The sequence below is a fragment of the Emys orbicularis genome, chromosome 3 (assembly GCF_028017835.1).
Source record: "Emys orbicularis isolate rEmyOrb1 chromosome 3, rEmyOrb1.hap1, whole genome shotgun sequence".
Taxonomy (NCBI): Eukaryota; Metazoa; Chordata; order Testudines; family Emydidae; genus Emys; species Emys orbicularis.
The window spans coordinates 137,599,976-137,615,746 of NC_088685.1; the positions used below are offsets into that span (position 1 = coordinate 137,599,976).

General features: G+C 44.8%; 1 protein-coding gene across 1 annotated transcript in view; it reads right to left on the reverse strand.

Moving 5' to 3' along the window:
* LYST (lysosomal trafficking regulator) overlaps positions 1-15,771 on the reverse strand; it is a 156,408-nt gene that overhangs the window by 110,872 nt on the left and 29,765 nt on the right. The window contains exons 2-3 of the mRNA XM_065400871.1: positions 13,443-13,541; positions 8,917-9,115 (exon numbers count right to left, since the gene is read on the reverse strand). Coding sequence (XP_065256943.1) covers positions 8,917-9,108 — 192 coding nt within the window. The 5' untranslated portion in view covers positions 9,109-9,115; positions 13,443-13,541. The remainder of the gene's footprint in view (positions 1-8,916; positions 9,116-13,442; positions 13,542-15,771) is intronic.

The window sequence follows — 15,771 nt, forward strand, 5'->3', positions numbered from 1 at the left end:
GTCAGGATCATTTTATAGATAGAGAAACTGAGGCGCAGAGACTGACCAATTTGCTGCTACTTTACTCAATAGGAAGGAGAAAGTTTTACATCACAAAATGGACAAGGAAAACATTACATTAATCTGCCTTCAGAACGTTGTATTTATCAGAGGTATGTCATTACTGTAGTATTGGAGGGTGTAATAGTCCGGTGCGGGGGGTCGTGGCCTCTTAGGGCCCGTCGGGCGCCAGGCCGCTTCACGACACGGCCACGTCAGACCTCGCGTTGGGGAGGTCTAGGGGTTCCGCCCCTTAGGCGGGGGCTAACCAAGCGGCTCCCTGCCGCTGCAAGGAGCCCCGGTCCTCAGTCTGGGCTGGGCAGCGAACTAGTCCCAGGCTCCGGTTCCTGTAGCCGGAGCTGGGGACTTGTTACGTCAATAAAGCCCGGATGCTAGCTCAGGGCGGGGTAATCCCCGGGGTTCAAAGGGGCTCAGGTCCGTGCAGGAGGAGCTGAGCACGAACAAAGTCAGGAAGCCCAGGCCCTTAGTCAGGGCGGGGCGACAAACAATCAGCCCAGGCCCACAGTCCGGGCTGAGCAACAGAGTCAGTAATTCAGCCCAGGCCCTCAATCAGGGCGGGGCAGCCCAACAGCAGTTCTGGGCTCAGGCCTTCAGGTAGGGCTGAGCAACAAAGTCAGTGGTTTAAGCCCAGGCCCTCAGGCAGGGCGGGGCAGCACAACAGCAGTTCTAGGCTCAGGCCCTCAGGCAGGGAGGAGCTGAGCAAACACACACGCAGTTCAGGGCTCAGGCCCTCAGGCAGGGAGGAGCTGAGCAAACACACACGCAGTTCAGGGCTCAGGCCCTCAGGCAGGGAGGAGCGGAGCAAACACACACGCAGTTCAGGGCTCAGGCCCTCAGGCAGGGAGGAGGAGAGACTGCCACCCGGCGTGGGGGTGGCAGGGGGGAACACAGGCCCACCCACTCCACTGTGTTCCAGCCCGGGGCCCTATCCGCAGCAGTCCGTCTGCCGCGGGGTCAGTGGGGATCCTGCCCGCAACACACTGACAGGCTCGGGGTCTGCTATCCCCGGGCTACTTCCCATCTCCTCCTCCTCCATGGGTACCTGCTCCTCGCTGGGCTCGGCAGCGGGGTCCCACACCATGGGCTCCTCGGGTTGCTGGGTGTTGTCTAGGTCGAGCCGCTCCTCCGGTCTCGGGTCCGGCTCAGGTCCGGGTGGCTCCTCGGGGTACCTTCCTTGGGGCAGTCTCGGTCGGTCCGCCTCGGGGTACCGCGCTCGGGGCAGGCTCGGCCAGTCCACCTCGGGGTACCTTCCTTGGGGCAGTCTCGGTCGGTCCGCCTCGGGGTACCGTACTCGGGGCAGGCTCGGCCAGTCCACCTCGGGGTACCTGCCAAGCGGGAGGTTTGAGCGGCGCTGGGTGTTAGAGTGCCTGGGTCTGGGGAGGCTCGGCCCGTCTGCGTCCAGGTACCGGGCTCGGGGTAGGCTCCATCTCGCAGGAGCTCGGGCCGGAACGTCTGTCCTCTCTGGCCGCTTGGCTCCAACTGAGTGTTGGGGCCGGGCTTTTATACTTCCTGTCCCGCCCCTTGACTTCCGGGGGGCGGGAACAGGTGGTGGTAGCTCCGCCCACTTGAGTGGCGGCTCTGGCTCTTCCCCCTCTGGGGTTGGCTCCGCCCACCTGGGTGGCTGTTCTGGCTCCTCCGTCTCAGGGGCCGTCGGGAGCCAGGCCGCTTCACTACAGAGGGTCACAATCTTAATGTATTTATCTTCATAAAACCACTGTGAGGTAGGGAAGTGCTATTAATTCCTTATACAAATGACAAACTGAAGCAGAGAATCTTCAAGTTATTTGTCTAAGGTCACACAGGAAGTCTGTGACAGAGCGGGGAATTGAACTAGGGTTTCTCAAGTCCCAGGTTAGTGTCCCAAACACTGGACCATTCTTCCTCTAGTATAGTGGTCCCCAAACTGGTGGGAACGTCCGGGGCGGGGCACGGCACGGCAAGGCCTTGACCAACCCCCACGTGGGGGCGGGAAGGGAGTGCCACCCACCCCTACACTTGGCCCCCATTCCCAGCCCCTGGCTGGAGGGGGGGGCACATTCCATTATTGGTGGGGGGGGGACAAGAGGAAAAGTTTGGGCACCACTGCTCTAATACAATGGTCACCATTTTAAAAAGTCATTTACTACAGTTTTTCCTCTATGCTGAGTTAGAAGGTAGATAGTATCCACTGGCAAATGAAGACATTTAAAATGGATTCCTATATACAAGGAAGCAGTTCTCATCTAACTGTCTTTGTACAGTCTTTTTAAATCTATATTCCTACGCTGTACTCTTCTGAACGTACAACAACCACTAAATAAAACCATTCCCTGGCTTTAAGGAAAGCTCTTGGAAGAACAGATTGCATGTGTAAAAGACACACATTTACTGCAACTTAACCAAGGTTTGGGGGGGGGGGGGGGAGGAATTCAATGGATAGAATTGAGAAGACCAGTACCTTGGGTCGACGATAGGTGGTGTAATTTCTGTTTCCAGCACATACATTCATACCCCAACGAGCGGAGGGTAGCCCTAGAGTCTCAGTGTATGTAAGAACTCAGCCTTTTGATTTAAAAGATGGGATTCAAAAGGGAGGTCCTTGATGGGGTTCTGGACCTCCCTAGGGAAAACAGAAGCATGAAGCCACAACTCCGTATATAGCATGATAGTTGTGGCAATGACCCTGGAGGAGGTATCAGCAATGTCTACCGCAGATGGGAGTGCAATTCTGCCTATGAGTTTCCCTTTATCGACGAGGGCCTGGAAGCAGCCCTGGCTCTTGTGGTAAGGCATCAACGGATTCGTCAAACTTAGCGTAATTCAGAAAGTCATATTCAGCCAATAGAGCTTGATAATTGGCTATCCTGAATTGCAAACTGGCAGAAGAGAAGACTTTCTGCCCAACAAGATGAAGACACTTCTCTTACTTGTCCCTGAGAGTGTTGTTGTAGGATATCCAGGCGCTTATGCTGCAGGTCCTGAATCTCCTCCAGTGAGATATGGAGTTCTCCCGCAACTCTCCTTAAAAGCTCCTGGAATAGATGAAAATCATTTGGTGGGGAGAGAGATTATGCAGTCACTGCATCAGGTGAAGAAGAGGAGGAGGAGGAGGAGGAGGACGACGACGACGACCTTTCCAGTTCCAGCAGAACTGCCGGGACCGGGGTGTAAGATTCTTCCTCCGCTTACAGGTCCATGATCCTGCTCAATAGGGAAGCAGGCAGTGATTCTCTTGTGGATTGGACATGTTCTGAGGGAGGATACTGAGCACCCAGGGTCCCCAATATGGCCAGTAAGCCAAATTCACCAGAGGTGGTGGAGGTCCTCATGGCATGGCATGGGGTGCCAGTGGCTCTGAGGATGATGATGAGGCAACTGTTCCCAGGGGTGTGCATGTCTCCATGATGTTACACAGGAGCAATATGGATGGGACAGTTCTTCTCCCAATTCAGATTCATCAGAAGAGGAGAAAATGGACTCTGGCGGCGGTACCGTTGGAGTTGATGGAACAGAGTATAGTACCTGCGAGAAAGGCAAGAAAGTCTGTAACCTAGGCACATCCCGTGGAGGGGATACTATCTCCCTGAAAGTGGAGGGGCCCCCATTGAGGGCACTCTGGGTCTGGTAAAGGTAAGACCTCTTGGGGTGCAGACTTGGATCTGGATCTTCCCGACATGAGGGGTACTCTTATTCCTGGGCATTGGCACAAGCACTGAGGACTTTCCCCGGTATGGGCTTATCTCATGTCTTGTGGGGTGCCAGTGATGGCGGTACTGGCAGTTCAGTGCCCGGGACCACTGAATCACACGGTTTCTGAGTCGTCTTCTTGTGACTGTGGGATTTGGGAGAGATCCATCCCCTTGGGCCGAGCAAGTGGAGGGAGCATCCATTCTCTTGGATTTAGAGGAAGATGTAGCCCCATGCTTATGGGAGTGCTTCTGAAAGTTCCAAGTAGGCCCCACCATGGGGTCAGCTCTGCTGGCACCAGAGTCAGATGTTGTAGTGGGAGGCGCACGCCTCACTGAATCAGGCTGATGTTCGAGAGGGTTCCCTAGCCTCAGTCCGAGAAATTTGGAGCTCAGCCATGAGAGCTCAGCCTTCCGGCTTTTGCTGGAGAAGGATTGGATCTAGTGCAATGCGAGCTTCTCCCAGGCAGTAGAGGTAGCGTTGATGGTCATCACTGACAGAGAAGGATTGTGGGCAGGAGGCACAGATTTTGAAGCCCAGGATGCTGGGCACAATCTGGTGACTGCCTAAGAGACTGGGGGAGGGTGTGTCAGGTGAACAACTTCCAATTCTATTCTAAAATGATCATTAAAACTACTAACTACTAAAACTAGGAAAGATAAACTAATATAACTGTAGATAAAACTGGTTATTAAATTACAGCTGTGATCTTTTTGAAGTTCAGAGACGAGGATACTGACCGTTCTGACCTGGACCACAGGGCCGGCTCCAGGCACCAGCCGAGCAAGCTCGTGCTTGGGGTGGCAGATTCTACGGGGCGGCATTCTGCCCAATCTTAGGGCAGCATGGCCAGTTTTTTTGGGGGGGGGGGGGGGGGGTTTGGCCGCCGATCCGGCTGCCCTGCAGGGGGCGGCGGCGCGGAGGAGGGGAGCGCCCTGCTGGGAGTGGGCTGCGTGCTCCATCTGCCCCAGCCGGTGCCAGGTCTGTAGCAAGCCTGGCAGGGCAGCCCGCATCCTTCCCTCTCCACCGACCGGAGCGGCGCAGAGCCCTCCCGGCAGGCGGCGTGGCGGTCGGAGCCACATGGCGAGCACCCCGCTGAAGCCCTGGCCGCCCCCCTTCTCTCTCCCCCCCCCCCCCCCCCCCCGGGCATGTCTGCAGCGCAGGGAGTCCCCCTGCACTCTGGCTCCGGCCACCCCGCAGTTTTTTTTCCCTCCCCTGCTCTGCCGCTCCGGCCGTGCCGCAGGGTTTTTTTTGTTTTTTTTTTTGGCTTTGCCGTTCTGGCCACCCCAATTTTTTTTTTTTTTTGCGCACTTGGGGCGGCAAAAAAGCCAGAGCCTGCCCTGCTGGACCAAGTGGCAGTGAGAAAGAACTGGAAACGTGGTTGGTCCACCCCGCCCTTTATTGCCTTGGATGGAAGCACAACGCAAGTCAGGGCACACACACGGACCAACGGATACTACTTTCAAGTTCTCCGACTCCAGGTGCATGGTGTGCATGCGTAACCCTCAGGTTTACTGAAAGAAGAACTCTACCTCTCTTTCGTACAAGTTAAATATCCATGTATTGCATAACAGCAATGTTAAGTCAGTTCTTATGGTCTTGGAAGCTTGTCTCCGGAGATAGGAAAATGAACCTCTGTCTCCGGAGTCCCTATTAAAAGATAAAAAATATATATTGCTAACAGAGTTTTACCTGGAAAGGAATGAACAATAGCTTTCAGCCCAACGTGAGCAGGACAAGTAGGTCTGTGTAATAAATTCAAGATAGCTACTTTTTCAGATGCATTTTTTTATGCAGGATCTTTACACAGTGTAACCTCTTGATTTCAGTGGAAATTTTAAAGAGGGACCTGCAGCACCACTGGTAAAGTATACAGTTAACTGCAAGCTACAGTGAATGTTTTTCCCTGTTATTTTGAAATCACGTCTCAGCTACACCTTTGAAATATTGCCCATTTATGCATATGTATAATGATATCCTTTAATTACATGATCAGATATGACTTTTCCCCCAGGACTTCTGCCTCATTCAGCGCACAAGATAAACCCATGGCATAGAATTATGGTTGCATGGAAAACCAATAAATTGGCATTTACTAACTTTCAAAGGCTTCACTTTGCCACCTAAAGGCTAATATAGTTTTTGTCTGTAACTAAATGCATTAAACACCACTCCTAATATGGAACCAGGCATATAAATTTTAGTGGTGTTTCCATTCAGGTAATTACAGCCTATACCTCTTGTTCCCGTTCCTTGTTACCCACTTCTCCTATGCCCAGGTCTACTTCCCTCCTCGGGCTGCTTTTTGCCATTTCTTTCTCCCTGACCAATGGGAAACTGCATAATAGGGATAGGAAAGTATACCTGTCAAGTCTATTTCTCTTTTGTTCTTCTTTCCCCACCTTGATTGTTCTCTTGCTCCCCATAACAAAGAGCAAGAGATTCCCAAAGATGTTATTACAAAAAAGTTGCCACCTATACTGCTTAGTACAGTGAAACAGACAGGCTAGTACTATCACTAGAATCAATGGAACGAAAGATAGGAATGAAGGCTTGGTCTACACTGAAAAGTAGTATCTCCATAGTTACATTAGTCAGAGGTGTGAAAAAACCACATCAACTGACAGTTCTGCCAACAAAACCTTCATTGTGCACACAGCTATGTCCAGAAAAGAGTGCTTCCTGTCAAGCATATATAGGCTGACATAGCTATATTGGTATAGTCTCCATAGCATAACCTCTTCCTCCTGACCAGTCTTCCACTGCATACCACTGAATTTATTTTATCCTTGTTTTCTACTTATCTACAAAGTGAAATTTACAAGCACTTTTAGCACATTTCATTTTGCAATGCATCAGTACAAGAGAGCAATAAATCAAAATTGGCAATATGCCAAAATGCAGTGGCCCAGTATTACTTACACGAGGTTCAGGAAAAAAACATTCCTATATCTATATATAAAAATAGAGCCCAACTCGCCCCCAAACAATAAAACTAGACAATCACACAGCTGTTATAATGTGTTCCTCAAAGCACTATATAAACATTAATAGCTGCCCACTTAACAGCTTTTACAAGTGTCAATTAAAAATTATGCTAACTGAACTGGCATCAAAATCTCTCTCTCCTATCCTTCCATCAGTTAAATATGAAGTTCTGAGGACAAAACACAAAAACAACCTGTCTCTAATCCACAAATACAATATAAACAAAGTAATATAGGTAAATCCGCTCTAGACATGGAGTTTAAAACTAACCCACAGAAGATATTAATTAGAACCTACTGTGCATCAAATTATGAGAGGAAGGTTAGCATGAACACAAATAGTATCAATATTCTACAATACTGTGGTTTCAACATGTTCTCGGAATTAGAATACTGACAAGGCTCTGAATCCCAAGATAATTATTTTTACAGGTTTAAATTCTATAAATAGCATTAACAAAGAGCTATGAAATTTGAGTGGGAAATTTACTGTTCTCCCTGATACTTACAAATCTCTAAAGATTCATAAAATCCTTAAACAAATCTGTAGGTGCCATCAACTACAAAAACATTTGGGATCCACAGACTGTAAACGTGCATTTGTAATGGTCAGTCCTAAAATTCTACACCTTTGAGCCAGTACACTGCAAGGAACTAGTTCTAGAATTGTCTGAACTTCTATTAAATGCAAATCAATATCCAAAAGTTAGAAACAATGCAGTTGTAAACAGGATAACTTATGAAACAAATAACTTAACGAGACCATGAAGCTTTATCTGCACCATATTAGGTAGGTAATAACTGCATCTTCGTTTATCAGAGAGCTAATGTAATATTAAGAGTTGTGTTTTGCAGAAAGCAGTACCACCTGCTTTTATGGAGTTTCTGTTTGCCTTGTTTATTAAAATGTGTACTTTGTAGGGAAGATTTCTGGGTTGCTGGATTAACTGGATGTTGACATTATTTAGAAACAAAGACAAGAGCTGAAGTCTATAGTATTATTGTTTAAATAAGAGACCGCTATCATAATAGATTAGAAATGTGATTATGGAAAGGAAGTGCGCACAAACAAACAAGGAACTATTAGTTTAAAGACTTCACTACCATCTTGAATTTAACAGGCTTTTTAAAATTTCAATTTCTGTTTAAGTACAGTATGTCTTGTACATTTTTAAAAAGGTATTTCAAAAAATACTAAGTTTTTTCTGCTCCCTGTTGATGTTATAAGGGTCTTTTTAGCAAGGGATAAATTGACTAAAAATGGGAAAATGCAAAGGGCTGGCAAATGCGCAAAGTGAACAAACTGAGAAAAAACATTTTTATCCTGAGCTAACTTTTCAGTTAAGAACAATGCTTTAAATTTCTGTAAGAGTTGAATGGGAGAGCCTGGGGGAAAACCCAGAGATGCCATGCGAAATAGGAGATCACATTCTAGAGTGTTGGTGACATAGTGTGCATGGATATTTAACAGGTATGGAAAAAAATTTTACACAAGCTTTTTTTAGGGGGACAGAAAATTGGGTTTTTGACAAAATGATACTTAAATGTAAGTGTCTGCTTTCCTCTTTTTTTATTTTATTTTATTTTCACTTGGACTTTTGGTTGAGGGAAAGTCAAAATTCCCTGCTAAAAATTTTGAGTGAAAAAACAAAGTCCGTTGGTTTTGCTGACATTTTATATGGGGAAAAACACCACCATTTTCCAACAAGCTCTAGTATTGTAGACTCTGAACAGTGGCGAGATGATTTCCAATACTGCGCTGTATAGCATCTCTTTTAGGCCTGCACCCCAACTACAAATTCTAGTCCCAGTACTGCAGTCTGATCTTTTAGCACAGACCCTGGAAGACCACCATGTTAGTGGATCTAGCTAATGGAACACTAGCTGTTTCAAAGGAGCATGCATTTACCCATTTGTCCTTTTTCTGGTAAGGACAGAAAGAAAGCTGCTACTATTAAACAAAACAAAAAGTTTACTGTCTTTCACACTTCCTTTTTAATCATGCTCATTCACACGCTACCATGCAAAACAAGGAAACCCAGAAGAAGAAAGTACAGAATCTCAAAGGGAAAATACAAACAAAAAAAGCCTATCAAAGGCACATCCTGCCACAAACATTTTCTTTAAAACACAATAGCAGAAGTGCAAACTGCTGTAATGCAAATATAATCTACAAGTCACTCAAAACTATGGAAACTATTACCTGATCCATGATGGAACTGAGTGTGGTAAGCAAAGTAAAACCACGACCCTGAACAAGGTATTGTCCAAGTGCTGCCATGTGAGTTTCTTCCTCTTCCTCCTCCCTGGCCTCAGCCCTCTGGACCACAGCATTGCAGAGACGATTGACATCTATCAAAAATTCACGTGCCAGCGAGTTACTGGCACTGCTCATGTCTGAGCTGCAAATACAAAAAAGAAAAATAGAGAAGTATCAATGCTTATCCTTTAAAAAGTTTACAATTCTCAAGATTTTGAGCTACACATGAAGTCTATAGGACTGAAAAAAGTTTAAAAAAATTATTTCTATATTTTTTTTAATTGTGGCTTCAGCTATTCACCCTCCACGAACTACACTAAACGTAAGTTAGTCACAGATATCTACCATCTGTAAATTTTGAAGGGTTTCTGTTTCTCATCCATATCATGAGATATTTTCATGTACTATTAATTGCTTTTATATTTTCTAACTATTAACATGCAATACTCATTTATAAAATATCTATTAGATGAACGTCCACAAAGCAAAGTTTTCCTTGTGAATGTATAAAGGGAAATTAATGGCTTAATTCCAGTTTTCTAGTAAGCTAGAAGTGAGCTGTAATGCCCAGACTGCATATTTAGAAGCAGCTAAAACTGAAAGGAAAATGACTAAGTCAGAGGAAAATCAGATGTCCCATGATTCAGGATTTTTTTTTTAAAAATGTCTAAACAAACGTGAATTCAAACTAAATGCATCTTCTCATACTCTATAAAGTATGCATGCATACTGTACACATAGGCTGGGACTTTTCAAAGAAGATTAAGGGAGCTAAATGCCCAAATGCTATTGAATTTCAGTGGGATTTGGGCATCTAGCTCCCTCCTGTGGTTTTGAAAATCCCAGCACCACTGCGCAAGTGAGGCACAAGTGTTTATAAAATAAAGGGACTTCAGCATCTTTCCCAGGATAAAACAGGCTTTACTTCCAAAATAATCAAGAAACTTTTAAAAACCATAAGTAAATTAGATCAAAACAGAGATCTAAAACTAAAACATCTCAATTTCTAATAAAATATAGTATTAAATTTTGGGTTTACCAGCATGGACAGTGGTCCTTTTAATTAAACAAATGATTGAATTAAATATTCACTAATAATGCATGTTGCTCAAAATGTGATTCTACTTTGGAGAAGACTCAAATGCAGTAGAGCAAGACTACTTTCAATTCTTTACATTATATATGTCCAAACATTTGAATTTTACTTTGAAATAAATGCACATACTGAAATCCAGTGCACTATTTGGACACTATTTAAAAAAAATTTAAATACAAAAAGTAAGAAAACCTAGAAATGTTTCTTCTATCTCCTCCACTCCCAACTACTCCAGTGGAATTATTAAGTTTCTCTTTCCTCTCGTAAATAATATTATGGCAATATTGCTAGTTGGCAATTTGAAATTAACAGGAAGGGAAAAATATATTAGAAATTACAACGTAAATTACAGAAAGATCAAACATTATCTATGCTACTGAGAAAGGCATAGAGAAAGTGGCATGAAGCAGTGGTGGTGACTAGAGAAATATTGGGTGCACTAGAATGCACAAAAAGTGAAGAGCATATATGCAGTATGACTCATTTTAGTTACTGCTACAAGACTAGATACAAGAACCAAAAATAAAATTTAAAAATAGAGTTAAGATGTGAGATCAGTAAGAACAGGCCCAGGTGCGACTCCCTTCACACCAACAAATAGGAAAAAGGATCTCTAGGACTGCTTAACTCCGTTCTTTAAAATAGTTGTATTAATGTTGCTGAAATGGAGGAAAAAACCCTGTGCAGTCATTATGTCAAATATGTAATCTTAAAATAATTTTAACACATGCCTACAATAATTTTGGGATTAAGAAGTTATCCGATACTCAAAACCTCATGTGAATGTTGTGATCACTACTTCTTCCACTGAAAAGGTATATATTGCATGAGCAACTTTTCATCATAGAAATAAAATTGTACACTTAAAGAGTATAGGTGTCTAACATCGGACATCCTAATACTCAGCCCTGGTCTACACTGAGTTTAGGTCGAATTTAGCAGCGTTAGATCGATTTAACCCTGCACCCGTCCACACGACAAAGCCATTTTTGTCGACTTAAAGGGCTCTTAAAATCAATTTCAGTACTCCTCCCCGACGAGGGGATTAGCGCTGAAATTGACATCGCCAGGTCGAATTTGGGGTAGCGTGGACACAATATTGGCCTCCAGGAGCTATCCCAGAGTGCTCCATTGTGACCGCTCTGGACAGCACTTTGAACTCAAATGCACTAGCCAGGTACACAGGAAAAGCCACGGGAACTTTTGAATTTCATTTCCTGTTTGGCCAGTGTGGCGAACTCAGCAGCACAGGTGACCATGCAGTCCCCCCAGAATGTTTCTACGCTCCCCCTATCATCTCCGTCCCTGAGGTTATTGCAGATTAGAAGGCGAAAAAAAATGCACTCGCGATGACATGTTTTCCGAGCTCATGCAGTCCTCCCACACTGATAGGGCACAGCGTAATGCATGGAGGCATTCAGTGGCAGAGGCCAGGAAAGAATTGCTGTGTTTGCTTAACGGCAAAAGTATCATGCCTTGCTAGCGATCCTGCCCAAGCCAGGTCGCTGTGTCCCATGCACTCCGTGCTGAGTCAGCCTTGGGCGGGGGCATGACCGCTTTGTGAGCAGGAAGGCCATAGATATAGACATTGCATTAGGTAGCTTCTGTAGCTATAGAAAACATTCCTGTGCATTCGGCAAAGTCTGTGGCAAAAAAAAGAGAAGCCCGTAGTGTAGTGGTTATCATGTTCACCTAACACGCAAAACGTCCCCGGTTCGAAACTGGGCGGAAACAGGTCACTGTTCCTTTTTCTGACTCCCCTCCTGCATTTTTAGTCTTAGAACAGACCGCGCTGTGAAATTTTACTTTGAATTATATCAATTATGAGTTAAATAATATGGAAGCTTTCTCTAAGTTACAGTCCCAGGTTCCTTATCCTTTCAGCTGCTCTGATCAATTAACATTTTTGTTAGGGGCGGGGGAAAATTTTCATGAAGCCTTTTATAGGGACTAAATGCTATCTAGGACTCTGAAATAATCTGAACGTGGCCCATAGAGTGCAATCCTTCATTCTGGATTTGTCATTCCACAAGTTGAACTGCTCCTTACTACTGTCCAGGCTTCATGAGCCATGGGAGCAAGGGGCAGGCTGGGGTAGGTGCGACCGCGCAGTGCTGCCGGCTGGGAGAGCAGCCTGAGGCAGAAGCCTCCAGCTCGCATGATATTCCAGGCAGGACTGAATCTCCATGAGACAAAACTTAAAGAAGAGAATGACCTGGAGTCACTCCCATTCGGTGCTCTAAGAGGAGGATAGCCATGGCTGTCCAGGCACCCCTGATCGCCCTCACCAAGGTCTGCCAGCTGAGCGGGACCCCAGCTAGCAGGAGCTGGTGGACGGAGCCCCAGACCGGCAGCGGGCTGAGCCGCTCAGCTGATGCCGGTCTGGGGCTCCGTCCTCCGGCCCCGCTCAGCCCACTGCCTGTCTGGGGTTCCGATCATCCAGGCAGGCAGCGGGCTGAGTGGGTCCGGTGGACGGGACCCCAGAAAAAAGGCACGAAACGATTGTCTGCCGTTGCTTTCATGGAAGGAGAGAGGGAGGGGAGCCTGATGACATGTACCCAAAACCACCCGCGACAAAGTTTTTGCCCCATCAGGCATTGGGAGCTTAACCCAGAATTCCAATGGACGGTGGAGACTGCGGGAACTGTGGGATAGCTACCCACAGTGCACCGCTCTGTAAGTCGATGTTAGCCATGGTAGTGAGGATGCACTCCGCCGACTTAATGCACTTAGTGTGGACATACGCAATAGACTGTATAAAATAGAATTCTAAAAAAAAAATTAAAAAAAAAAAAAAAATCGACCTAATTTCGTATTGTAGACATACCCTAAGTGTTTGGTCATGGAGAAGTAACTCTGGCCAAGACGCAATCAGAATGAGGGGCTGGCAGGGTGGTTTACATACATATGAAAAAAAGTGGAGTTCAGGACCAATTATTGCAACTTATGGTGCAGGCAGGAGCTAGGAGCACTACAAAAGCTGAGCCTTCAGCCTTATGCAGTGGAAGAGAGGAAGAAAAAAGGATGCTTTGTGACCAGAAAAAGGCTAAGCATGACAAGAGGTCTTTTGGAAGGAAAATGAAGTAAAGATGTTAAGAGACTCAAGGAAAGGAAGAGAGAAAAATTCAAACAGAGATGAAAACAGAGACAAGAAACTCAAACATGAACTCTTCCTTGTAAGAGTTTTCAGTCTCCCCTATTTGAAAAAGGGAAGTGAGGTAACTGTTTCCTAAGTGTAGAGGCATCAACACTGATCTTAGCTGTTACCAATTATGACTCATGCAAATACTGCCAACGAAAATTCTATGCACACCTATGACATTGTAGAAATAAATATTCATGGTGTGTAATGTAAATGCTAACTGCTACTTACCAGGTTGTTGTTGTTTTTAAATACAGCTTCTAACACATTTCTTTTCTTTTTACAAGAGAAAAACAGATAAATTCTGGGAATATTTCCTTAAAGTTTTGCCTGTAAGACAAGAGAAATGTTTGTAAATCACAATGTCTTTTAAAATAATATCTGTAATACACTATTTTGTAATTTTGAAGTTAATAAAGTTTAAATGTAGTGTTTCATAAACTTATGAAATTGACCAATAAATCCTTCCCAAGTCTTTTTTGAGTGTTAGGATGGAGGATTGACTCAATCTAAAGCTTTATGATTCTGGTAACAGGGAATAAAAGTTACGTATATAAGACAAGCTAATAACATAAAAGTTACTGTAGTTCAAATATTTCGAAGCAAAGTGTTGACAAGTAACGTTTTTCCACAGAAGTGATGCCAAAATTTTCAGATTGGCCATCATTTGCATGTATACACAGACTTTCTGAGCATTAACACCTGTGACGACAAGTGAGGAGCAGATATTAGGAGCCATGAATTATACAAACAAATGTAAATGCTTGAGAAGTGCATGCACAGGTGTAAGGACTCACATAACTGAATGCAAAGATGGAGGACCCTTATTTGGGTGCTACCACAAAACACATATCTAACATCTAAAGGCCTAAATATGGGGAGGGGGAAAGAATTCATGAGTTTAGGAAAGAGAAGCAGTTAAATCAAAATCATTGCCAGGCTGACAATCATTATTACAGGGGGGGGGGGGGGGGGGATAGCTCAGTGGTTTGAGCATTGGCCTGCTAAACCCAGGGTTGTGAGTTCAATCCTTGAGGGGGCCATTTAGGGATCTAGGGCAAAAATCTGTTGGATGATTTAATTGGGAATTGGTCCTGCTTTGAGCAGGGGGTTGGACTAGATGATTGTGACGGGTTAGATCACAGAAACCCCCTTGGGAGCTGCTACCCGATGTGCAAAGACTACCTCTGCTCCTGTTTTCCCCGCCAGCTCAGGACTCCAGCACCCCGTCTTGCTGAGCCAGACATTCCCGTCTGCTCCAACACAGACCCAGGGTCTGAATCACTTGCCCCGAAGCTGCAAGTTTACCTGAAAACAGCTCACAGAAGTGTGCTTGTCTTTAGCACTCAGATGCCCAACTCCCAATGGGGTCTAAACCCAAATAAATCCGTTTTACCCTGCATAAAGCTTATGCAGAGTAAACTCATAAATTGTTCGCCCTCTATAACACTGATAGAGAGATATGCACAGTTGTTTGCTCCCCCAGGTATTAATACATACTCTGAGTAAATTACTAAATAAAAAGTGATTTTATTAAATACAGACAGTAGGATTTAAGTGGTTCCAAGTAGTAACAGACAGAACAAAGTAAGTCACAAGCAAAATAAAATAAAATGCGCAAATCTATGCCTAATCAAACTGAATACAGATAATCTCACCCTCAGAGATGCTTCAGTAAGTTTTTCTCAGACTGGACACCTTCCAGGCCTGGGCACAATTCTTTTCCCTGGTACAGCTCTTGTTGCAGCTCACGTGATAGCTAGGGGATTCTTCATGATGGCTCCTCTCCTCTCTCTTCTGTTCCACCCCTTTATATATCTTTTGCATAAGGCGGGAACCCTTTGTCCCTCTGGGTTTCCACCCCCCCCCTCACTGGAAAAGCACCAGGTTAAAGATGGATTCCAGTTCAGGTGACATGATCACATGTCACTGCAAGACTTCATTACTCACTTGCCAGCACACACATATACAGGGAGACTCACAGGTAAACAGTCATCTGCAGATAATGGGAGTCATCAAGATTCCAAACCATCATTAATGGCCCACACTTTACATAATTACAATAGGCCCTCAGAGTTACATTTTATAGTTCTAGTTTTAGATACAAGAGTGGTACATTTATACATATCAGATGATCATACTCAGTAGATTATAAGCTTTGTAATGATACCTTACAAGAGACCTTTTGCATGAAGCATATCCCAGTTACGTTACATTCACTTATTACCGTATTTTCTCTAAAACTATCCCAGTTACATTATATTTACTTATTATCAAGTTTTTATAAAACCATATAGACTGCACAACGTCACAATGATCTCCTGAGGTCCCTTCCAAGCCTGATATTCTATGGATACAACTGACAAAGTGGGCAAGACAATACCCTAGTTGAGATGAAAATAAGTGCTATGCTTAGATAGGAAGACGTATGCAGTATACAAAAATAAGATTGTCTTGGAGACGGTACAAAGGTGGCTAGGAAAAAAGGGATCCAACTTGTGACTCCTATGGCAGACTAACTAGAATAAGCTTAGGAAAAAGCTTGCTCGAAAACCAAGGA